We start from the raw sequence: 17,562 nt of genomic DNA on the forward strand, positions 1-17,562 counted from the left end.
AGGTTATTTCTCCAAACAGCACCCTGGAAAATGGGACCATTGTACCTGTCTTTACTGGGGGCAACTTTGACACCCAGACCTCTTTGCAAATAAGAAAACTGATGCAATAGGATCATGTCCTGGAATAAAATATCTTAAATGAAGGAAATCAACCTTGTTAAGAGACTATAATAAGCACATAAGGATTGTAGGTTGTTTGGAACCTGTTATTAAAACCACGGTGTATCTAATGACAGTTGAGCTAAAAAAAAAAAAAAAAAAAACTTTATTTACTGCTTTATTGCCAAGTCAGTTTATCAAACACTTCAGAAATGCATGTGAACAATTTGTTGTCTTAGTATATTTAAGCAAAATAATAAAACTTTCAGATAAGCCGATTTACGGGGGGAGAAAACATTTATGATTCCAGAAAACATGACTTTTCATAATGTTATCCTCCTTTAATCATGATTCAATAAAAACATGCTAGTTAGCAAAGTAGAGAGCAATGCTAATATGACTATCTTGCCAAAGCCACCTGATTGATAGGGTGTACACAGTAATCACAGTTTGGTCTAGTTCCTTTCCTCTTGACAAGAAAAAAAATATCACTTCATGTTAGAATATAATTGGGATATGTCAAGCAGGATACACTTGGGGTTTTCAGCTTTTACCTCCACCTAAAGCACAGTTGAAGCTCACAGTATTGTTTTAAATTAGTAAAACACTGCATCCTTAAAAATCTAGTCCTGGGAAACAAAAACCACACACACAATGAAACCATTGCCAAGGTGGACCCCCGATTCAGTCAGTCATCCACTATGGAAGAGAATCCCATTTCAACTGCTTTCCCTGCCCCCCTCCCCACACCAGTTTGCTATCCTGAAACACCGCTCAGCCAGGGGGGTCAGAGAGGAAATGTCCTTTTTTAGTTTAGTCTTTTCGTTTTTTCTTTAATGTGCAAGCTATAAGATCCACGCCCGCCGCTGGGAGTGGCAATCCCCGGCAAGGCAGAGATGAGGGGGCGCAGCTCTACTTGAGGATCTTGTGGAAAGGGAAAAGGTGCAGGGTTGAGGTGAAGGCGCGAATGTCGGTGATGACCGTAGCGTCAGCCAGGAGCTGGGAGGCAGGCAGGAATGTCAGCTTGGACACCTCGCCGTATGAAGAGCTCGGTTGGTCAGCGGGAGTTGGTTCACCGGCAGAGTCCTGCTCCTCATCTCCATATCCCACAATCTGGAAGGGAAACGATCCAAGCAAGAGGCTCTTTATGGATTCTCTCTAGATTAGCCCGTTTATCAGAAAACCGTCATTACTTTCTACTCGTTTCTTCTTACTATATTTCCGCTTACACTTAACCAAAATAAGCTCATTTTTCTTTTAGCATAGGCCATTAAATTGCTCTGAAAACTATCTAGAGACCGTAAACTTTGTTTATATATAAAAATAAATCCTTACATGGACACTGAGCTTCCTGCTGTTGGGCCCGCGGTGTTCCATAAACCAGGACACCAATTCGGACTTAGTGATCATCCTCAGAGCCTCGATCTGCAGCAAAGAGAGAAGGCAAAGGACAATGACCTATGTGGAATATTGTAGCTTGTGCTAAAGCAGTGTGGTGCCATTTTCTCCTGCACTCCCTGGAGATGGTTTGCGTCCCCCTAGTCTGACAACCCTGTGCTGAAGTCTTAAGAACCACAAAATAAAACAAACATTTTCTTTGCACTTAATCTTACATGCACTTACATATAACCCTTTATCTTGTCCTGCTTTATCCCCACTGCCGATAAACAGTCTTTCAAAGCACAGGCTTACCTCCCGATTCAGTCGGTCAAAGATGTACTGCTGAGTCACCACCTCAAACCAGTTCCTGTCCACCTCCTCGCCAAGGTGAGTGTCCTCACACTCCTTCAGCTTGATCAGAGCTGTAACCTTCACACACACACACACACACACACACACAAAAGAAACCAAGAATAAGAGTGATGACAAGCAAGTATACTTGACTTTGGAGAAAAAACTATTTGCAATTCACTGCACTGCGATACATTTTCTTTTACCAGAAGGTCCAATGTGATGGCTCTCAAGAGGTTAGTGGACCAACAGGGTTTGAAATTTTACAGACAACCCCTTTAAGAGTTTAACTATGACCTGTACCACTTGAAACAAATCTATTCCCAGCCAAGTCACAGCTGCTAACTTAAGTTGCAAAGGTTTGCGTTCGAAGACTGTACCAATACTGTAAACTAGTTCTCGAACCTGTGTCTTGAAAGCTTCGTCTGTGAGATTGGCCATTTTCTCTGCGAAGTACATGAGGAATTCTTCAACTTTCTTTTCAACCAGTTCAGTGCTGCGAACAAAAAAAAGAGTGATTAGAGGATGATGCAGGGCCGAGAGGAGCCTGGTTGAAACAAAAGTAGACAATGTGGAAACTACTATAGAGGTGTGTTCAATCAATCAGACTTGCTTCTTATACATGTTAAATTATAGAGATTTTATAACAGAGCAACAAGAAGTTAACCTCAGTACCCCTCTTCCAGGACTGGATGGCGAGTAACTGATGTCAAAATCAAAAAGATTCCTACTTTCATTTTAGGAAGTATTACTGACAAACAAAAATATAAAGAGAGACAAAACTCACTTGAACTTTGTGGCCTGAGTCTCCACAGTGACAGAGAAGCCCAGAACTCCAGACGTGTTCCTGCAGGTAGGGTATACGTGGTACCTGGGGGATTGGCATCAACACAGTGTTGGTAAGGGCAGTCTATGCTAACTACACACTGGCTCGGACACATCTATGATGCCAAATACTAATGCAGTGAGCTAGCTTTGAAAGCAACATGATAACTTCAGACTAATTACCAACAGGTCTTACTAACACAATTTTTAATGATGGACTAGAGAGAATCATAAAAACGTAGTCCAAGAACAATAAAGACCCTAAACCACACAAGACACCGCTCAGAGTTCACGGGCTGCTGAAAATGAAATGGAAAAGCTCCCTCTGTGAGTGGGACAGCAATGCCTACCCAAGCGTCTCCTTTGTCCTCAGAAAGTCAAAGCAGGGTTCTTCCATGTGCATCTGTGTGGAAAAAAATCAAAAAGTCAGATCTGTAACAAACGCCACATCTGCAAAAGACTTTAATTGTGAAATAACGGTGTGCTGTTCTACTGACGGCCTATGAGAGCCATACCCACCACAAGTAACTCCATTAAAGTGTGCTCCCTGAGATTCTTTGTTCCGGACTGGGCAGGAACAAAAAATAAATAAATGGAAACATGGTTATTGTTTTATAGACTGTAAAATTAGATAAAAGTCTAAAAAGTTGTATGCATGGAAGTATGGAAGTAAATTACAGTAAGTAAAAACATACTATTAATTGGTAACTCCTTTGGAAAATCAGGCCCTAAGCCTCAGTAGAAGGAGGCATACCTATGAAGTATCACACAGACATGGGACAGGGAGATTATCTACTGCTTGCTTTACAGCTTTTGGTCAGAAACATCTATAATTACTCATAAGGCACATCAAAGGATGCAAATCTTCAGAGAGCTGGTTATTTATTTCAGGAGCTCCTTGTAGCATATTTGTCTCTGAATCAGCAATAACAGATCAGTGAGTTTACTGCAGGCTTTGCTACAAGGGCAGTTCCTCTGTTTATATTAAGGAAAGCAAAAGCCTTTAAAGATCTAAAATTCATCTAAGATACCCAAAGTCCAAGACCTAAAATCTACTTCATGTTCTAAAGCAATTCTTTGCAGAATTTATAAGCCTTTAACTGCTAAATGCAGTTCCAATGGTGTGCAGGAGCAAAACTATGTTCAAAGGCAGCAAAAAGTGTTCACTGTGCATTGATAAAACCTTATATGGAGTCAGAGGACATTTCAGTTACGAGGTAAAGCATTCTCAAATACCTGATAGTAGACAGTGACTTCTGAGTTGGCATCGCCCTTGTTCAGAGACTTCACTTTGCACAGATGAGGTTTCTGGGGCAGTTCCACCACCCTGAAGTGCACGGGGACTTCCACAGACAGACGCTGGAACTGCAGTTTCCTGACAGAGAAACGTTTTAGCAACCCAACATTGGAACATGTGTACTTCCATTCATTGACAATCTGCGAGTCCCTTCCAACCCAGGTGATTTAATTCCATAGTACCTTCTCCCTTCTTCATGTTGCTTATGCTAAAAAAAATGTTTCTGAGGAGATTCATGCACCCCCCATCTTACACAATTAATCTACGATTTAGCTCATTCGCAAATTAAGTATGAGGGACTGTAGGAAACATGCACAAGCCCAAGATAGAACAGCCTGTAAAAGCATTTTTAAAAGACTTACTGTATTACATAATGAAGGAATTCCATTGCTTCCTAGGGGGAAAATGGTAGAAGAGCAACCATTACTTGGCATAGCAAATAACACAGATACCAACAATCTGATAATAAAGCAAAACATATTTAGTAGCATTAGTGGATTAAATCCATTAGGAGTATAATGACTTGACAGACCTTAGAGAGTGTCATTTTACTAAAGAGCAGCTGAACATGTAGTGGAATCGAGTGATCTATTGGAGATTTAAATAAGTGAACAACAAACCAGACTGAGTATCAAATGGATACAATAATCAAGAAACACTATGGGTGTATTCGGTCAATACCGTGCCAGATGACTGCTGTGAGGTGGCAGAAGGAGTTCATCAGATGCCAAAAAGTCATATTTTGCATCATGGTGTGTTGACCTCACTATCTGGAGGGATTTGCTGTTCTGGATATGTGTAACACTCAGTTTTAGTGTTTTGTATTTTGATTTAATAGTTTCTTACATTTATTTTTGCACCTTTTAATTTAACTGACTTCCACTGGTGCCTGCAGTGGCGTAGTATGGCTACAAAACTTGAATCAACTTTATATCTTTATATCTTTGCCACTGAAAAATGAATAGGAAGATCACCACCTAGAAGATGAGAACCTTGCTGGCTTAACCTGGAAAGCTTTTTGATCGTAAAATAATTGAAACCTCTTGGGGGAAGCCTTCATCCAGCAGTGGATCCACAAAGGGCTACTGATATATAGAGATCCAGATAATACTCACCATGCTGGTGAAGTTTCCCTGAACCAGGCCCTCTGCATGAAGCTCTGACTTGAGACTGTCCACGAAGGTGATGAGATTTTTCACAGTGAGCCCCTTCATGATGGCCTGGTACTTCTGGATCATCGACCAGCGACTGTTCTCCAAGATGAGCAGCCGGATATCCCTGTCATGGCACACCCACGTGTTGCAGGAGAGAGGATTAGTCATGGGAAAAGTAATGGGCAGAAGGCACTAAATCTAGGAAACCTCTGGCCTTCAGATCTGGGCACCAAGACAATGGCAGACAGATATTTCAGAGCAGACAGGAACTTTGAGGACTTTCATAGCATGGAAAACTCACACCACACTGGAGTATCATTGTGGGCGATAGACTTGAAAAGGCAACCTGTGAAAGGGTCTTTAGTGTTGCCCAAAAAAAGGTTGAATTCAAAATTCTTCCAGGGAACATTATTAAGACATGGTCATTCATGTATTTGTAACTCATACAGATATAACTTATTTCTAGCACTGGAAAATAATCACACAACCAGTAAAATGCTGGCAACCAGAAACACATGGTTTACTTCCAAATCAAGGGGAAAATGATTATTCATTGCTCATTCTGTACATAGGTAATTCACTATGCCGTATAAATAGAAAGTGGGCCACAAATTGGCCCAATTTGAGTGAGAGCTCTGGCAGGACAAACGATACATTTTCTGGTTAAGTCCCCAATGAAATTTCCCATTCGCTGTTCCTCTCCCAGCCCAGTTACTCACTTGCCCAGCTTCTCTGGCTTGATCAAAATGTTGAAGTAGGTTTTCTTCAGCTGCTCAGCAATCATGTCGAACACGTCCGGAGCCGCCGTGAAGTCAGCCAAGTAGTCGATGATCAGATTAAACAACAACTACACAGAAAACAGAGACATCCCTGATATTAGGGTCCAGTGATCAGCAGCGGTGTTGTGGTCAGACATGCTGTTTAACATTCTATCAGAAAACGTTAAGAAGTTGTTTTCAAAGACGACGCTCCGTTTACACTTACAGGTAGCTTGTGGTTGAAGCCCTTTACTTTGATCACAAAGCCGTGCTCTCCCGCTACTAATTTGTACTCCAGCTGTGCAACATCTGCCTCGTAGGCCGGCTCGGCCAGGTTATGAGCCAGGATATTGACAAAGATATCAAATAAGACCAGGCTGTGGGAAGAAAAAAAAATAGGAAGTAAAGATCTTATTCCCAATACTCAAGGCTAGAATAATCCATATTCCAAATATGGCGTTTACATGGTAGAATATACAATTCAGTTTTCCAAATACTTGAATGTAGGCAGCCATGTGAGCACAGTGATTATGAAGTACAAAACATTTATAACTGGGCGGAGACTGAAATATGTTGTTACTTACTTCTCAGGAGACTTCTGAATCAGGGGAGATATGAGGTGGAAACGGACATAAGCTGTAGAGTGAAAAAAAAATACTTAAAAGATCATCTAGCAGGCAAAAAAGGACATGACACAGAACCAGAGAGAAAGGCCCTGTAATTGAAGGTATTCTTGTTTTGTGAGGTTATCTTTCAGATGAAGTGTTTTACATACCCTTTGGTATCTTAAACTTGGTATCCTTTTTGAACCACAAGCAACCTCTCTCATTATTGACGATTCTGACTGGGTATTCAGTGTCTGGGCAGTCTGACGTTTTCAGGGTGAAATCCGTGGCTGAAGGGAAGAAAACAAAGGGCAGCATTTTTAATAAATCAGCATTCATGCCAGAGAACAGCAATAATTTGACCCCCCAAAATTGTAGGGAATTCTACTAATCACTTACATCTTGTGATATAATTCTATAACCCTAAAAATAACAGGTATAACATTTCAACATGTGTTAAGAGCCAGCCCATTGGATCACATTAAAATTACTTTCATGTAGTTATCTTACACTTACTATAGATGTTCTAAGCATCAGAATACTCAAAAACCTATTTTAGGACATGTTCAAACATTTCAAAACTTCCACTACTATACTTTGAAGGAGTATTCTGAGCTTAATCCATTTATAACGATTATAATTTATTCATTTGGCTGACAACCTTATTCCAGCTATCGAATAAGGGCAGAACATTCAAATGAATATATACACACATACATACACGGGGGGAAGTTATAGGATAATAAATTCAATACATGGTGCAATGCAAGAGTTTGCATAGTGCAAGATGCAACCCGAAGTACAGTAAGTGAAGTGCAAAATGATACTGTACAAAACTGTCATTAGTGGCAGAGAAGAAGGTGGGTTGTAGATTGGAATATGTTCTCAGAGGGTACTGCATTGTCGGGAGTGACAGTATAGTGCTGATGCTCACAGGGGAAGACAAAGATATGGGAGGCTGGAGAGCAGGGGGAAGGTCTGGCAAGTCTATCAGCAGAGAACAGATGTAAAGACAACGAGAGGTGATACAGGGAGGAATAAGAGACTGCAAAAAGGGAAGGATCTTGAAGACAGTGGCAGGGAAGAACAAAAGTGAACAGGATATGGGCAGCAATGGGAAGGCAGCGTGAAGAAGCAAGGCAGAGAGAATACCAGGCAGGTGGCAGAGCATTTCGATGAGCTGCAGAGGACAGATGGCAGAAGCAGGAAGCCCAGCCAGGAGACGGAGCTAAGGCCTGGACCAGGAAGTGAGTGAGGAACAGGCCCACTCTGTAAACGTGGCTCAGAACGGAGCGGCAAAGCGTGTGCCAGGGAGCAGAGGGACTGAGAGAAGGAGAGGGATCGAGAGAAGGAAGGATGGGTTGTGGCACGAATCATCAAGTGTTGTGTCTTCCATCTGCAATGCACGGTTTCATGATTTAAAATATAAAAAGATTTAACTTGGAGCAATCCACCCAACACTGAACAATTAAAGTACTGCATACATGATAAATATGAAGCGAGCGCTATTGAACTCGGATGGAATCGGTGAAAAGGACTTGTTGACTTATGAGTGGACTGTAGGACTCAGCCGAGACCCTGCTGTTCAGCACCTTGGGATTATTATTCATTACACATACCTGTGTGGTTAATTCATGCAGTAGGGATGCTCAGGAGTCATGGCCACTCACTTACCTATAAACTTGTTCTCAGCAGGGAGGTGAAGGTCAGGGTTCAGCTCAAAGTCTCCAACCCAGCGGCCTCTCCAATCCTTGTCCACATCTACGAAAACAAGACCAGTTAACTCAGTGATGACTTTTGAAATTAATGAAATGGTTACATCTTCAAAGTCCTGCCATCAACCAACATATACACCAAGCAAGAAACAATTTCAAGGTTTCTCTCTCATTTGTTAGGTTGGAATGCACACCACACGTGTTCAACCTTTGAACCAAAAGAAATACAATCCAATTCAACAAATTGGGGCATAAAAATACAATGTCCATGTAAACCAATCATGTTGATTTCTACTTGACTGACTTAACACAAGGTCATATAGAAGATGTCTTGTTTTTGAAAAGAGTTACTGAAACTTGGCTAGCACGAATGACGGGGATTGAATAATGACAGACTGCTCAGAATGATGGCAAAATTTAACAGGTCGTGAGAATGCAAAGCCTGAAACCATCCCCAACTCTAGCTTCCCTAGAAGGTCCTCCTTACCTTCCATGCTGTACTGCGTCCCAAACCATTTCTCCTTGAGCTCACAGCGCCCCTCGTTCTCAGGGGACAACAGCAGAAGGTTGGCCTTCTCTGGAGTGAGGAGGTTGAGGGCTGCAGATATTATCTGGAGAAGCAAACAAAGGACTTTTTGACTTCAAGGTGACAACGTACAATTGCAAGAAGAATGTTTGCAGGGGGTATCTTGGACAACTGATACCAGGGGACAAAATTAAAATGGGAAATCTTATCTGCTGGTGATACCTCAGGTTTGTACTCAAACATCAGCTGGTCTCCGGTCAGGAAATCACCTTTGGGGAAAAGTTGCATGTTCTCACAGATGTTCTCCACATAATCAATTGGATCTGTCTAAGGGAGGAAGAGTCAATGGTGTCAGCGTGCACACTTTGAGAAGCCAGCATCATTCCAGTCTCAAGCCTCCTACTGTCAAACTACACACAAGTAAGGTCAGAGGAGGTACAGACCTGCTCCTGGTAACGAAACTCATTGGCCTCAATCTTCTGTATCTCTTCATAAATTCTGGGGAGAAAAAATGACACAATCTCTCACAACCTGGAATGATAGCACAAAAGCTATTTTTAATCACTGCTCTCTAGGGTGATGCATCAAGGGCTGGTTACACAGATCCAGATCAGCTATAGTCATGGCCTACTCAAATGTTATTTTAGGTAGACTAGTGCTAATCAAGCTTTGTGAAATCAGCCACAATAGTTTTGCGTCTAACAATTATAAAAACAACAATTGCAAACAAATCTTAAAAGATACCTGTATATTATTAATGTAATGCAGATGCTTAACAAACTTAAAATGTGTATGATAATACTTCTATTAAATTATACAATATGGACAATGGCCTTTAGCTAGATTGTTTGTTTAAACTGAACATAAGGCAAAATCCTACCTCTCCTGAGGACCTATTGTTTGAAGCATTTTCAGGTACTGGAAAACAAGATGAGCAACCTAAAGGAAAGAAGCCAAAACAATGTTCTTCCAAGACTTAAAACACAGCAAAACAGAATTAATCAGCTGTAATGTGAAGCTCCAGATTGGAAAATTCATAACCATAAAAAGTATTAGTTTACAACATAGGGGATGTAATATGTAGAGAAATACTAGAGATACTCTAGTAGAGAAACTAGGCTACTGAGGCTGCCAAATGACTGGTACACACTGGCACAATACCAACAATGACTGCCTGCCTAGGTGCCTCTAACCTGATAGAAGTTCTGATAGCCCTCGTTGGTCAATGTGATTGAGATGCTGAAGATTGAATAGGTGGTGTTTTGATCAAAGCCGGTTTCGCTGTTCCCTCCAAACAAAGCCAAAGCCCAACACCTGTATAGATAAATACATAAATAAAGGTCACATTGGATCTCGTCTTAAAAAAGCACGGCACAAAACAGATCATATATTAAATCATTTTCTGCTTTCCATATTCTGAAGCATTGGAAGCTTAAAATGGGTTGATCTCAGTAGCTTGTGCTCAAATGCAAACATCTTTGGCATTACTCACTTCTTCCTCAGCAGGGAGAGGATGCTACCAGTTCCTTCATGACCAATCAGCCAGGAAATATAGTGCAGAGGCTTCACCCTAGGAAGAAAAACACAGATAATAAACCAGTTTTTAAGGTGGCATTTAAAAAAACCCAGAAAAGTTACTCTTGCAAAGACGTGAAGAGGAGCTACGTGGAAAATGGGGACAACAGATTCAACACTGAATTTGATCTGCTATTAGTATGGGTAGGTTAAGTGCGTAAGTCTGTTTCCATGAAAGATGTGGGATATTACTACCAGATACAGATCATGTATATCCAAGCTGCCAAAGGTGTCTTCAGCAGATGCATTACTTGAACTAGGAGTTTTACTAAGATCTTATCCTGGTCTCTGAGCGTAATATCCATTACCCCATAAAGGAGACTTACCTATAGTGCTTCTCTTGTGGAGGCAAAGCCCAGGTGATGGTGAGGGCATGGACCTTCCTCACAGGCACGACTGCAACACAACCCCAAACATTAGAAAACCCCTTTCTTCAGAATTATGTAAAGCAATTATGCAAAAATCACCTAATCTGGATCACTTGACATTTCAGAGCATTCCTATAACTTAGCATGTCCATAATAAACCGGTCACAAACATTTTTATTCAGATTCCTAGTGGACTACATTATGACATAACCGCCAACCACCAGGCCTTACTATTCTACCGTTCAATCTTGAACAAGTGAACAGTTTGCAATCCTGCATTACACTTCTTCCATTACGATCCACTGTGGTGCTTTTGTAAGTTATTCATTCCCTTGCAAATTTCTCTTGAAATGTCTGAAAGCCAAGGCTCCGAAAGCTTACCTCTGTACAGCTTGTTGAAGTTGACCGTATCGAAAGGATCGAGGAGGTGAGAAAAGTCAGGCTTCGGCAGGGCACTGAAATGACACGTAACAAGAAAACTCAATTCTCACTAGCAACAAGTTTGCAGTGCTACAGGCCACTGCAGAACATGCTACAGGCACACAGCCAAGAGACTCTAATATGTATAACTTCAATAAATAGCTGTAGGAATGGAGACTCACTTGTTGGGGACCTGGCTGAAGATCTCCCTCACCCACTCCTCCAGAGTATCGAGACTCTCTGCAGTTTCCCCCGAGAAGGGAAGAAGGACAGGGAAATAACATCAATATTCCTCCATTTTCATAAAAATGACGAGAGAGGAAGTAAATTGCTAATGCCTTTGGTTAAAAAACTACTTAAAAGTGGAACTAGCCCTTGCGTGCAGTCATAGCAGGTGCATGCTACACTGGGAGGAAGCACAGCAACAGACATTTTGTGGGGGCAGAACAATGAACTAACTATTCCCATTCTCCAATAGTGCAGAATACTTATTGTGTCGAAATATACTAATAGTCCTGCCCAAGATGGAAGCTGGAGTTGGATAGGACGTTACTTTATATTTCCTAAGCAGAAAAACATAACACATCTTTCTTTTAACAAACGAATAAGAGCTTTCCTGCTCTACAGCACCACGGCCGCAGATGAGCCAGAAAGCCAGGCCAGCTGCTGGGTTACCTTTCGACTGCACTGCCAGGGTCATGTAGTGGGAGGAGTAGTGGCGCTTCCAGAACTCTCTCAGCCGGGCGTACGTGTCGATGTTTTTCTCTTGGGGCTCGTGCTTCAGTGTCTGGGCATTGCCTGGGAACACAGACCAGGAATAGTAAACCATTATATAAGTGGTGTAAAAATATACAAACTATTTTGTTTTATTACAAATGATTTTGTTTTTGGGAACCAACCTACTGTTTTGTAATGACTATTTTTAAACCCCTTTAGGAATACCAGTTATGTGTCATGGTACTTAGTGTTTACAATGCAAATCCCATTCGATTTGATGGTGGAGGGATAGATGGCGTTTGTCCTTACCCCAGCAGAATTTCCCCATTGGGTGGTTTGTTTTGGCCAGGCTTCCAAACAGCATCTCTTTCCTGTGGGAGTCTGAGGGCCTTGCAAGCTGATACTCTGCACAAGAGGAACGGAAGAAATATCACTGTAAAAAGTACACACTCGTACCTTTCCACCAAAAACAATTGAGAACACATATCCTGGGTCCAGCTGTGATTTATATTGATGCATATGAGTTTATCACAGTTATGAGTGAAATGTCAGGATAAAGACTGCCAGGAAAATCCCTGCCACTTGTTTGTTGATTCCATCATGTACAAGTATGGAAAATTAAAAAGCCACTTACCACTGTCCACGGCCTCCACTTCTCTATCAATGGCATCCTTTATCATCAATGGGCAGATGAAAAACTGAGCCCATCTGCCAAAAAAGTGGGAGGGGAAAAATAAATGAACACAAATCACAGCCTTTTATCTAAAGCAATTTAAACTAAGGGGACAACTTTTTGTAGATTTTCAAATAAAATTATAGATTTAGTTTTAAACATACTGTCAGGGATCTTGTAATATCCCCAAGACATTTATTTTTCTTCATGAGGGGACTGTGAGCGAACTCTGAATCAGCTAAATTAATTAAATATACATAAATACACACAGCATCTCTTGTGCATTCTAGAGTCAGACACAGACATTTAGACAGATTGCAGTTATTTTATGGTTTGATTCATGAAACAGTCACGGTGCCAAATGAGCAAATCGTGATCTGCAGTTCAGCCACGGCTAACACACCTGTCTAGGGCTTCCCTGAAGTGCTTCCTCTGTACGTCAAACTGGAAGATGGTTCTCTCGCAGTCAGTGGAGGCGTTGTCACTGCCGCCATGCTTTTTCAGAAAGGCGTCGAACCCGTTCTCAGCTGGGTACTTCTCACTACCCATGAACACCACTGGAAGACACGAGGGAGAAGGCTGCCTGTCAAAGCTATTCATAGATTAAAAAAGTTCTCCATTACAGTATGTATATTGAAAGCAGGAGCACCAGAAAAGTTCCAAGTTAACAAGTGAAGCTTGTTAGAAATATTGGTCCATTTTCGTAATATGATTTTACTTTTTGTTTTGGCAAACAAGGAGATAGGTGCAGGAGTTTAATTGTATTAATAAGGTTGATTCATTTACTAAGTAAGTGCATTTAGCCAAAGCAGAATAGAGGCTTACGAAGTAAAAATGCAGTTCCCAATGTATGACATTCATGACTAAAATAGTCGGCTGTAAGTCAGAAGAGGAAAAAACTAAAAACTGGTGAGCTGACCTAAATTATCATTTCACATAATGTTATTTTGGGAAGCAGTGTAAAGCAGATGTAGAACGTAGATGTAGATGTAGAACGTAGACTGGAAAAGCGCGGAAGCAAAGAAACTAAAAAATAATAAAATTAATACATTACAAGATACAAATTATTTTTGTGACAAAATACTATTAGGGTCCTGTGTTTTGTATAACCGGAATACTTTAAAAAGCCAAATTGTGCAAAACAAAAGGGCCCTAATATTTATGTAGACATTTTAAATACATTTGGTATTGTGCATGGTACAGGCAACACTTTAATAATAACAATAATAATACTTACTATGTTCAAGGAAATGCGCCAAGCCAGGAAGGTCATCTGGGTCACTAAAACTTCCCACTCCTATACAGAGGGCCGCTGCGGACTGAATCAGATAATAGCTTTTTTTAACCCCCTGTCAACTAGCATCACACAATCAAAATACAAAGCATTATAACATGCACTTCAATTCAAAGCAAGCTCCCGATAGATGTTATGATAATGCAGGTTAGGTGTTCAGTAGTTGAGGATAATGGCGTTTTAACACAGCATCAGTGGAAAGTTGAAATGTGTGAAGTTCCATTCTTTGGATTGATGTATATAGGTACTAACGGTCCTAGTTTGTGAGGGTTGCTTTGGATACAAACAAATGCTAAAATACTGCTTCAGTCCAACAATTCAAAAGCTCTACTCTAAATATTGGCTGAGAGTGAGAGTATATAAATGCTTCAACAACAAAACAAAAAAAAAAAAACAGCCAAGCATGCAAACCCTACAAACTCAACTACGAAACTAAATACAGGATGTGATAACTGGGCGTAACAACTGACACAACACAAGGATCTCTTGTTCGCTTGTTGCACTTGCACTGCTTAATAAAAGATTGTGTTGCAAACAGGTGGATAACTTTAAGGATATTTCTTGTGGTATTTTTTACATTTTAACAAAACTCATTTGGGATCCCAGCATCCTGCAAATAAACTGAAAACTTGCAGATCACAAAGAAGACATCTATGCATTTGATATGAAAAGCCATTGGTGGAATATGGTAAGACCCTTCTCAAAAACCTGTGATGCAAGGAACTAGCATGCAAAATTGTAATATAAGGAGCATGTTGCCACTTCCAGTTCTTTCACCATATCTGTGAGATCCTAACCTGTTTTTCTGAGCTGCATTTCTTCTTTTTCACATCGAAATCTTCCTCCAGCTCTTCGAAATCACTGTCCTGCTCATCTTCGCCTTCCTCAGACTCTTCCTCGGTGCCCTCCCCCGAGTCGTCATCTTCTTCTTCCGCCGCCGCCGCCTCCTCCTCCTCTCCCTCACTCCCATCCTCTGAATCCTCCTCCTCCGACAAGGCTGCCTTCCCATCCGCACTGCTAAGATCTGAGATGAGGAGAGCTCTCAGGCCATTGCCCAGCTCAATATATCTAGCACAGGGGAAACAGAAGTCATTAAAGCATTCATTCTTACCATGCTGCAGATGTGGTGCTCTCTCTCTACTAAACATGTCCACCCTTGCCTGCTGATTGACAACATTCAGACCAAGCAACCATTAACCTTTGACAACCCAGTATGATGTGTGTGTCACAAATGGACCAATCCCAATCGACCAGGCCTGTATGAGACATGTGTCAGTCTGGTCAAAACTCTGACTGACATATGACGTATAGGTTACTTTCTCACCTGTATTGCTTGGGATCACTGGGCGATTTCACGATTTCTGGGTCGCCGGGGTTGTCCTCGCCTCCTCCGTGATCCCCAGATGCTCCTTCATCCGCAGGGGCATCCTCTTGCTGCCTAGCCTCGTCCCCCGGCTCCGGACCCGCCGACGGAGCCGATCCGCAACTGCAGGCGCTCTTGGACTTATTTGTCAGCGGCATCCTTAGGAAGTTGGAGACTTCGGCACTGCTGGTCAGGGGACGAGGGGATAAAATACGATGCAAGCGATTTAATCGCAACCCTTTATGAGCGATTACAGTGACAGTCTGGGTTAGCTTGCAAAGTGCAATAGTGAGGACTTCGCTGCAATACTTGAACGCTTTGATCAAGTCAGAAAGCCTAAATATTGGAGTAATTCAAACCGCGAACCTCTGTTGATGATTTAGCTTGCTACCCTCATTAAAATGTAGATTCAACAAGATGTGAAAACTTGACTTCATGAGTAACAGTGCGGGTAAATATTGTTTTAGGATTAGTTTGACATCACTGTAAAAATAAAGCAGGCCATCTATACCAACCAGCAGCAACTAATCCCAAACTAAGACGAATCAATTACCTCTCTAACTAAGGAATTTATGATCGATCTTTTATACGGCACGCGTCTAGCGACTATAAACCTTTCTCGACTGAGAGTTAAATAGATTCAAACAAATATCTGCAAAGTTATCGATAGTGTATCACACCCGGCAGACCACTGTCATCATACCTCTCTGTTGTCAGCTCAACCAAACTAGACTAAAAAACACATCCGCGACCCGATTCTATAACAGGTGTCCTGATTGGTGGATAGGGAGAGTGACGGACCAACATGTTGTAATCTGATTGGGTGAATCGACATGGGCTTGGCTAGCATCGATGTCATGTTTAGTTGGCTGGTGTGAAAAAGCAACATGTGCATTAATAATAATACAGAAAGGGATTTAGTGGTTGCTCGTCGAGAGGGATGTTTTTAAATGAACGGCAGGAATCTGTTTTCACAGAGACGTAGAAAACAGACAAAACTACCAGCGCAGTGCCAGTATAAAGACTGGGGAAAGTAATAAAATAAAAAAGGAAAGAAAGCAAACGTAAACGATGGAAGACGTCACTTAACAACAGTAGTTTTTGATCGGTCGCTTTAGTGATTTAATGGCTATTTGATCGGATATGTCAGTGTTGCTTCGGCTCGTATAATTCAGTGTATTGCGAAACATGTGTTTGATTGATATAGCTAATCTGCATTGTGATGATGGTGCAACATTTTCGCAATAAGTAGCTCTGCTAATGTTGATTTTGATCCCCCCCACGTAAAGACTATCCAGTATGTGTGTGTATTTAGTGTATGTGTACATCACTTACTTCGATCTATAGCTTCTTTTTTCCATAGGCCTATATGTCCACTACAGTTTGATATCAATTATTAAGGAGTTGTTTTAGTTCAGGAGATTTAACACTCAACGATATGTAACATTATATTACATAAATATGCAGTAGTAATATGTCTAATCAAATCTCTATATACAGCTCTGGAAAAAATTAAGAGACCACTGCAATTTTTTCTTAAATCAGGATCTCTACATGTATGGCAATTTTTTCCAGAGCTGTATATAGACATATACACACATTCATTTGTTATATATATATATATATATATATATATATATATATATATATATATATATATATATATATATATATATTAAATATTTAAATTATTTTTACTTTTTTTTAAGCACTATGTAATGAACGTGACACACTTATTGACGAAAACATGAACTCAAGTCTATCCATTCACTGTTGGTTGGATTCTGTTAATGTTGTTTCTTTGGTACCATACAATACTTTGTTTCTAAACATTTTGAGTATTATATCTTGGTTTTGAATGAGCAGCAGGTCTTTTGCAGGATGCAGGCAATATCCTTGAGGACATCATTAGTTTTGGTCTTAAGTTTTGTCAAATTGTTCTCAAATTGTTTAGCAGCTCTCTCTGGAGAAGTGAAAAGACAGGAATTTTGTTTTTAATTAAAATACACAAGATTGCATGATTTAGTGAGTCCTATAATTGCTTTTGGAAGGCAACAAACAGGACATTCTAACACATAGTGGCATACCATACTTGCAGTGCATCTAAGTATGGATTGCCTGCATTCATTTCTCACTTATTTGTGGACTTGGTGTTGATTAGCCTATGCAGATTCTTGCAATGGGGAGTTTTTGTTAGGAAATGTGGCATACTGTTTTTAGTGGTGTCTAGATGTGGTGTGATTGTTGTTTCCCCTTTCCTATTCGAACCAATCTCGCTGCAACCCTTTTTATTTTTCTTTGTGATTTGGTGTGGATACCTATAGTGTTTGCCAGCTATTCAAATAGCCAGAATTCTGTGGTGTCTGATGATTTATTAATAGGTTTTAAATTATGATTTATTAATAAGTTTTAAATGAATAATCCAAATGCAACACTCTGCAA

At 40.7% G+C, this 17,562-nt stretch overlaps 1 protein-coding gene across 2 annotated transcripts; it reads right to left on the reverse strand.

The window, feature by feature from the left end:
* Positions 1-264: 264 nt before the first annotated feature.
* Positions 265-15,871, reverse strand: nrd1b (nardilysin b (N-arginine dibasic convertase)). Of its 2 annotated transcripts, none has more exons than XM_066691812.1 (32): positions 15,824-15,871; positions 15,082-15,303; positions 14,555-14,825; positions 13,701-13,782; positions 12,867-13,020; positions 12,425-12,498; positions 12,100-12,195; positions 11,749-11,871; positions 11,256-11,313; positions 11,035-11,108; positions 10,612-10,681; positions 10,203-10,280; positions 9,904-10,024; positions 9,591-9,649; positions 9,154-9,208; positions 8,933-9,037; positions 8,672-8,795; positions 8,144-8,230; positions 6,640-6,759; positions 6,449-6,500; positions 6,091-6,241; positions 5,826-5,953; positions 5,068-5,230; positions 4,315-4,346; positions 3,892-4,030; positions 3,175-3,222; positions 3,006-3,058; positions 2,618-2,701; positions 2,236-2,326; positions 1,792-1,908; positions 1,435-1,524; positions 265-1,212 (listed from the first exon to the last, which is right to left on the reverse strand). In XM_066691812.1, the coding sequence occupies exons 2-32, from the start codon at positions 15,276-15,278 to the stop codon at positions 1,012-1,014; spliced, it is 3,297 nt and encodes a 1,098-aa protein (XP_066547909.1). In that variant the 5' UTR covers positions 15,279-15,303; positions 15,824-15,871; the 3' UTR covers positions 265-1,011. The 2 variants fall into 2 exon arrangements, with proteins under 2 accessions (XP_066547909.1, XP_066547910.1); XM_066691813.1 differs by having other exon boundaries at positions 15,082-15,306; positions 15,824-15,848.
* Positions 15,872-17,562: the final 1,691 nt, after the last annotated feature.

This window comes from Amia ocellicauda, chromosome 19, assembly GCF_036373705.1.
Source record: "Amia ocellicauda isolate fAmiCal2 chromosome 19, fAmiCal2.hap1, whole genome shotgun sequence".
NCBI classification, from domain to species: Eukaryota; Metazoa; Chordata; class Actinopteri; order Amiiformes; family Amiidae; genus Amia; species Amia ocellicauda.

Coding starts and splice junctions, on each gene's coding strand:
- nrd1b (XM_066691812.1), bottom strand. CDS start 15,278: ATGCCGCTGACAAATAAGTCCAAGAGCGCCTGCAGTTGCGGATCGGCT. Junction 12,196..12,424: donor AGTGGAGGCCGTGGACAGTG/GTAAGTGGCTTT, acceptor CCTCTTGTGCAG/AGTATCAGCTTGCAAGGCCC. Junction 3,223..3,891: donor AAGTCACTGTCTACTATCAG/GTATTTGAGAAT, acceptor GTTCCTGCCCAG/TCCGGAACAAAGAATCTCAG.